The 7,879-nt window shown below is 42.2% G+C and overlaps 1 protein-coding gene across 1 annotated transcript; it reads right to left on the bottom strand.

Annotated features, from left to right (window-relative positions):
* Positions 1-1,574: 1,574 nt before the first annotated feature.
* Positions 1,575-7,419, bottom strand: Pip (prolactin induced protein). The gene is made up of 4 exons (XM_051174695.1): positions 7,334-7,419; positions 5,450-5,561; positions 2,005-2,119; positions 1,575-1,699 (listed from the first exon to the last, which is right to left on the bottom strand). Exons 1-4 carry the CDS (start codon positions 7,417-7,419, stop codon positions 1,575-1,577), a joined length of 438 nt encoding a protein of 145 aa, XP_051030652.1.
* Positions 7,420-7,879: the final 460 nt, after the last annotated feature.

Genomic DNA, 7,879 nt, shown 5'->3' on the forward strand with positions numbered 1-7,879 from the left:
GACGGAGGAGGAGAGCCTCTTACTACATTGAAACTGCAGCACAATCCTGGGGTGAGTACTTGGTAGACAATGGGAAAACAGTATTACTGACTACCCTCTCCAGGGAAGCGAGACTTTCTGTGCTGAGTAAGTGCTGTAGGCTTGCCGGAAACCTAGTGTTTCTTCTCCCATTGACCAATTACAGGCTGCCCTGTGTCTGACAACTCCGTACTCTTCCTGGGCTAGAAACGGTTCAGATAGCGACTGATGAGAATTGTTGGGCATTACAATGTAGACACTGGGGGGGGGGTATGCAAAGGCAATGATCTCAATGACTTCTTTTTCCAGACGTTTGCAGTTGCCAACCATGGAGGATCTCCATCTCCTCCATCCTCCATCTCTATGACTTTGAATGTTTCAGTGATCTTTTATAAGGAGAAACATACAGGATTATACAGGGTTTTTTTTTTTTGAAATTATAGCATAATTACACCGTTCCCGCATTTCCTTTCACCCCTCTAGCCCATATACCCTTGCTTTCTCTCTTTGAAATTCATAGCATCGTTTTTCATTGTTGTTGTATGCATATATGTGTGTTCATATATATTCTTAAATATAACGTGCTCAGTCTGTGCAGTGTGATTTGTTTATATGTCTTCAGGACTTCCGTTTGCTATTGGGTGACAGGAAGGACACTACCCCTTCAATTAGTGGAGATACGTTGCAGTAGAGACTGGACTCAACCTGGGCTATGTGTTTTAAGCCACAGAAAAGTAAAGAAAATACTTTCAGATGAGATGTTTATATGGTGGTTTTTGTCCTCTAGTAAATATTGTTACAAAATGATGGAAAGAGAAAGGAGTTAGGACCAAGCCAGAAAGCCTGAATATGTGGCCCAAGTATGTTTATCATATAATATATATACATACATATATGTGATAAACAAGTAAACATGGTTATGCCTAGTACAATTAAAGACTATTAATTTCTTCTTACTGTCAAGTATTTATAGATGTTTACTTCATCCGCTAGTCTGAGCGTTAGGGAAAAGTTATGAAAGAACACACTGAGGACCTTAGACAATTCAAATCACCCTTTAAATGTGGCTTCCTGAATTTTCTACAGCAGATACAAAATGAAGCAAAGGCTCAGAGGAATGCTCATAGACATACCGGCAAGACTAACTGATAATTTTAGTGCTGGGAAATGATAAGTGTCTTCCCCATCAGGCTAAAGAGGGTTGGTTGTATGGGGGCAGTGATTGATGCAGGTGTTGAAAACCAATTTACCAGGAAAAAGTCAGGTCCACCCACCCGCGTGGCAAGCACGTCGCACACCGAGGGCTCCAGCCCCTTTTTCCTTCTTCATGTCAATGCACAGTAAGAACTCATAAAAAAATCTCAAAACCGGTTCTTTGAAGGACGAGTGTAAGCACTTTGCTGACATTGAGGATGGATTTTTTTTTTGGAGGCAACATACAATAGTACACGGAGAAGCTTGTAAGAATTTTATTTAACAGACTGTCATGGATATCCCAGTCAGTTACACTTAGAGAAAAATGACATTGGTTTTGAAAGGCACACAAGAGGTTCCCATTAGCGGACATGCACAGTACGGTAAGTGTAATACGTGTCTCCTATGATGGGCACCACGGCCACATCGTCAGGGCAGACATTTTTCTCCTTAACAATTTCAACCAGTACTTCAAAAGTGACAGTTTCTGGAAGAGATGAAAGAGAACAGAGGTCATCTCTCAGACAGTTTAGCGTGCTCCTTTTTTTCCTGCTAGGGCCGGGTAAATGCCTCCTAAGACCCACTTCCCCCAAATCGTTTGCAGACCAACGTCTGTCTAGTCTTTGTAGCGCAATGCTTTCTGCAGCTTTAGAACTCAAAGACTGTCCTCACGAGCTTCCTTCCCACCCACCATCCCCACCCACCATCTTGCCTTTCTATCCCCCCCCACCCGTTAGTTCTGCGGTCATATTTCTAAAGTTCCCTCTTGGGCAGGTAGTTCCTCCTACTTACGGGTGACTGGAAAGTCCCAGTAGAAGTTTACTCGATGATCGTTACAGATGCAGCGGGTTTGTTTGAAGTTGAAGTTGCCTTCCATCTGGACATTGCTTTTAAGGGAAGCTGTGACCTGATGGGGAGAGATGACTCACAGTTAGTCCAGGAAAAGGGAAGAAGAGGTCAGTAACACAGGAGAGGAAATCGCTGAGAGCAGCTAACGGAGCAGCACATAGATTTTATATTCATCATGGTATTGTCACCCCACAGGCTGGCTTTGCCAGGCTCTGCTCTTCGCACCCCCCAGGCTCGTGCCTGAGAAGTCTGCGCATGCTATTCAGGGGGATGTAAGCGAATCCATCAGACAAGGAGATTCGTTCTACTGTGGTTATCTTCTGGGTGTGCGTGGGTGGTGGGCGGCGGCGGGAAGGCTTGCTTTTGGTACTGGCTAGAGTTCTAGGAAATGGCTTGCGTGAGTTGACATCCCAGCTGTTGAAATGTACACACCAGGACAAGGCTTTGTGAGGATGATGGTCAAACCCCAGCTGCAGCTACTTCTAACTCTGTGACAGTTGGGTTAATCTCTCCCTCCTACTTATTCCAATTGAAAGTTGCTCCCTCTGTCCATGTCTGGTCGCTAGGTAAGCAAATAATCCTTGAGGACAATTTCTTTGCCTTTTAAACTCGAGAGTGCTTGTCAATTTAAGACCTCAGACAAGTGTATGTATGTTCTGTCTTAGGGATATGTCTACCCAGATGAACCTGTGACTAGAATTCAGTAAGTGTGGGAAAAGTGCCTTTAAATGAGATTTAACATTCTTCCTGTAATTAAAGCCATCAATGCAACACAAGGAATTAGGAGTATGTATGATTTTTACTACAAGCAGAAAGAAGGCAATTCATATCCGTCTTCAGATTCAGTCATCTTGAAATACTGCCTTAACCTCGAATATATGGTCATTTATCAGGGTAGTGGTAAGCATAGGGGTGAAGAGACCTGGCATATGCTCGCCTCGGATGTTTGCTCAGATATCTGGCAACTCCATACTGAATAATGACAATCTCCTAAACAATAATAGCGCTGGGATGCTAGTCAGCGTGAAACGTCTTAGAGAGTCCTGCTCTGGTATCGAGAGAAGACCTCATTTCCTCTTCATTATATTTGCCATAAGATCTCTTCATGAGAATTTTGAAGAATTACGTGTTTGAAACAGTAAGTTGGAGTCCACTGAGTGTGCTACACATCCACCTGTGGTACGATGTCAAAGGCCATCACAGTACTTTCTTCCTTAAGCCGAACCAGTCACAACTATCACAGACAGTGTCTTCATAAATGAATTTAACTTTGCTTGCATTTCGTGTGTGTTAGATTTGGGGGTCATCCATTGATAAACTCATAGATTACCGTATGGAGTAATATGGTGTGGTTTGTAATATAATAATGTAATTTTATCATCATTATTAAAAATGGTAGTTTCTCGTGTAATGAAGTGTGCATTTTGGCCTTAGAAGAAGTTTTCTGACAAGTAAATTACAGACTTTATGAGATCATGAAAATGGTCTGTTGCACAAAGATTCTGGGGATTGAAGTTCGCCTCAAGTTTTCTCCAGCCTTAAAGAATTATATGGTCATCATACTGAAGCAAATAATCACAGTATATGCTATTCTGTTTTAATTTGAAAATGAATATGTGAGCCCAAGACTAAATGTTGTTATATATTTATTTGTAAAACATCGTATCACTATAAAACAGAGTAACTATAATGTTCAATCATAAAAAAAGAAATATATTCCTAAAAAGGTTTAAACTGTAAATATACTTTATAGTTACAGTCATGTGTTGACTCTCTCCCATACCGCACCTCAGAAAGCTAAATAAAAAATAAATTAGTTGGCGGGTTGGAGAGACGGTTCAGTGGCTAAGAGCACTGGCTGCTCTTGCAGGGGACCCAGGTTCAATTCCCAGCACCCATGTGACAGCTCACAGCCACCTTTAACCTCAGTTTCAGGGTATCCAACTCCCTCTTCTGGCTTCCATAGGCACCGGACACACAACCGGCATTTAAAACAATCATGAACATAAAATAACGTTTAAAAATTGTTTGTTGCAGGATGGGATGGCTATGATCTTTATCTATAGTCCCAACACTTGGAAATCCAATGCAGTGGATCAGGAAAATAGTCTATCGTGAGCTCATGAGTTTGAGGCCAGCCAGAGCAAAATAATGAGGCTGCTCAAAATAAACTAACAAAATTTCCATTAACACAACTCTTGATTGAAAAGTTACCATTTAAGGCGTTTTCGTCCCTCGTGCTTCTCTTCGGGTGAATTTTTTATATATGTACAATTGTTCTTTTGGAGTAGAAGCATGATTCTTAAAATCAGACATTTATTCACTCTAGTGTCACATGCCATTTTGTTTAGCTCAACACAATCATTACAGTAACCCTTTAAGGGTGCAAATGGACTTCCATTGTTTGACATCACCAGAAGCTATCTTTGCCACGGAGATCTTTTTGTGTACCTCGTGTAAACACTTCCCTCAACCTCATCTGTGGTTATGAGTAACAAAACATACATTACAAGACTATGAATCATACACCCACATTAGCAAGCATAGTTCAGGAAAAAGAAAAGAAAGAAAAGATAAGACGGTGGAATACATTTGCATTATGTCCAAGAATCTTTCTTTTTATCAGGGTGAGGCTATTTCTAGATTACAATTTATTGAATGGTCTTGTCTGGTACTGTTTTGTTCCTTATTTGATGGTTATTCTTGAGATCATTTGAATTAAGAAAGCCATACTGTAGGGATGTGTAGCATAATGTTGTGTTCTGTCTTCAGGTTGTTCAGGGTACAAAGTGGGGAACCCCCTTCTGTAGAGCCTGGGGTTTGATCAATCTGGAATATGTGGCATCTACCTAAACAACCGAGCACATTTATGCCTTGTGATGAATGCTATAACAGTTATGAACGTGGATTACTCTCTGAGAACCAACACACTAGGAAAAAGAGGAAGCGTCTCGGCCTCTTGTCAGGCCAGGAGGCGGAGGAAGGGAGGGCAAGAGTCTCAGCTCTCTGGCTCAGCGCTCTGGCTTTACTAAAGAAGAACCAGATCCTCTTCTCTCTCCTCCGGCCTATGGCTGTGGCTGCAGGATGTTCTTAGGACAGCCCTGCTCCCCAAACCCTTATCCAAATCTAGTCTTGCTTCGGACCCTGGAGGAAACACTACCATTTTGCCACCTCTTTCTCATCCCCCGGACCAGGGAGCCTCCATCTGTAGAATGGGAAACAAGCTCTCAACATTATCCTGAGATTCAGGTAATAAAACATGTAGGAGATTTTGTTTGTTTGTTTATCAAGCTTCTCCTGCAGTATTAACACAAGATATGAATTCCATCGTATTCATAACTCAGGAGTCAGATTTGGTTTGGAGTCACTTTCTCAGGTGTCTACTTACCACTAAACATTCCTTGTATTCCGTTATCATTCCAAGTCTCACAGAAATCTCATCGTTTGCCTTTGCAGCTGTTGGAACATCTAAATAAAATATAAGTGGCTTTCGAATGCTTCTGGGAAGAGAAAAACAGGGCAGAGGTCAGAGACCTGCACCTGGAGAAAGCACCCAGCTGTAGGGAACACAAAGGGAGTTGTACAGCTTGAAGTGCTCAACATCTGAATCCCTGTGTGTGTTTGCTGGTCTGCTGGTTGTCTTTGTTTAACAAGGCAACGGATACATTGTTTAAAACGGAGTGTCTTTTTCTTTTTGTTTCAAGTAACCAATTCTAAAGTGGAAAACTATCTTCTGTCTTATGCCATTTCCTAACGACCTACAGCAGTGGTGTGCCAGCTCCATGTCTGCTGAATAAAATGACTGAGTTCAGTCATCCTTAGGAGAGAACTTTATATCCACAGACATGTAAACAACTCCGCACTGGAGGAGTTCATAGATCTTCTTGAGGATCCTCTCTTATGATTCCAGGACACAGCCTAGGAATGTGAATCTATTTAGGTCTACAGAAAATCTGTACAGATTGTAATTGTGAACACATCACAGCTGAGAAAAAGAACCTGCGATGAAGCAAAGAGCCAAGTGTTCCTCTTTAGTCAAGAAAGGCTGTTCAGGACCAAGAGGATTGTGTTTTCACAATACTCTTCAGAAAAACAGTCCTGGCTGAGGTCCTTTGGTGCTATGTGGAATAGGAAGGAATTCTTAGACAGTATTATCCATAGCTCCACTTTCCTAGAGAGCAAAACATGTTACATTTTAATTCTTGTGCCAATTGCTCTAGGACACAATTCCTAGGAAGGATACATGAAGACCAAGGGTCTTCAAAATTTCCATTTTGTGAATGAGTTTAGGGTTAGTAGCATGATCAGATTAGCTATAGCAATTTACCATGCCAGTTATTTTTCCCCTGAGGATAGGGATCCCATACTAGGTAGGCATTCTATAATAAATACGCCGGCTGTGATGGCCTAGTCACTTTAATTGTAAGGCTTATTTCAACATAAGCTTCCCTCTGGTCTGGGAAGAATGCCATCTGAACTGGAACATGAAGGACTCTTCTCAGGATGCTTGCATCGATATCTGCTAGGGTAAGTAAGACATTTGGCCAAGTTTCCCAGAGCACCCAAAGGGTCATAATCCAGAAAACCGGCATCGTAGGCTGCTGCAAATGTAGACATCTCTAGTCTGATTGTGTAAACTCTACCTCTCCGCCTGCCATAGCCTCTGGATTAATTTCCTTCTTCATTCTACTCTTTCAACTTTTCTGCTTTCTTTAAATGTGGACTCTCAGTATGGTGTCTTCCAGGTCCCAGGGTGAGTGCTACTAAAGACCCTGGTGTTTATTTACCTTTGGGTTTTATGATAGGAATAATATCTATTTTGTCTGTTTGGCTAACTCAACCTGACTGCCGGACCGTGGCAAAAGCCCTCATTCTCAGTGACGCCTGCCAAAGACATCTGAAGCTGTTGCTAGAGCTCACAGATCTCTTTTACCTTTTCAAGGTAAACAGTAAAAATCTGAGCAGTGGATCAGAGAGAGAGAGAGAGAGAGAGAGAGAGAGAGGGAGAGAGAGGGAGAGAGAGGGAGACTAATAGTTCGTGGAAAACTAATGTACACTGGGGTTTTTATTTCTTAGGCAACCTATATACCCAGAGGAAAGGTGGAGGGGACGGATGAAGGAAGCCTACTTAAAGGACGGAACATTCCATGAGGTCTAGGAGAGCTGCCAAGGTTAGAGATCTTTGCAGTCTGAAAATCTACAGAAAAGGGTGTGCAGGCTTCCAGGTCAGGAGGGGAATCCTGCAGAAAAAAAAGAGAAGGGTTTGACTCACGCATCATCCTGAGCCTTGTTGATCCCTAGCTGCAGGCACAGGATCAAGAGGGAGGCAGCACTGAGCTTAAGTGAAAGGCGGTGCATGGTGGAGAAACCAGGATGCCAGAGCAGTAGGGCTGGTGGTGCTCCGCACAGGTTTTATATACAGATTGGGGAAGCAGAAAAGCTGGCAGGTAGGTCCATGGAGTGAATCACCTAATCATTCTTCACACTCCTGATCCTTCCTTGTTGAGGAGAAGTTTTTTTTTCCCTTCTATGGAATAAATATCATCATTCAATTAAATTGTTAGAATATATGTGATTGAACTTCCTTGTTTTCTCAGGGTCAGAGATCTCTAAAGGACGTTTCTTGGCTTACAGACATGTTTTTCTTCTTTCTCGTTTAATTCTCTGTGCTGTTCCTTACCTTAAGACACTGCCGGTTTGATCTTGGCAGGCACTGGGCATTCTGAGTGGCAGGTCCCAAGTCACAGCTACACAACACATTCACTTGATGATTTTGTAGTTAATTGAAAAGGAGATGCCACTAAAGAGATTTCTTAGA

Source organism: Phodopus roborovskii, unplaced genomic scaffold (assembly GCF_943737965.1).
Source record: "Phodopus roborovskii unplaced genomic scaffold, PHOROB, whole genome shotgun sequence".
Lineage (NCBI taxonomy): Eukaryota > Metazoa > Chordata > Mammalia > Rodentia > Cricetidae > Phodopus > Phodopus roborovskii.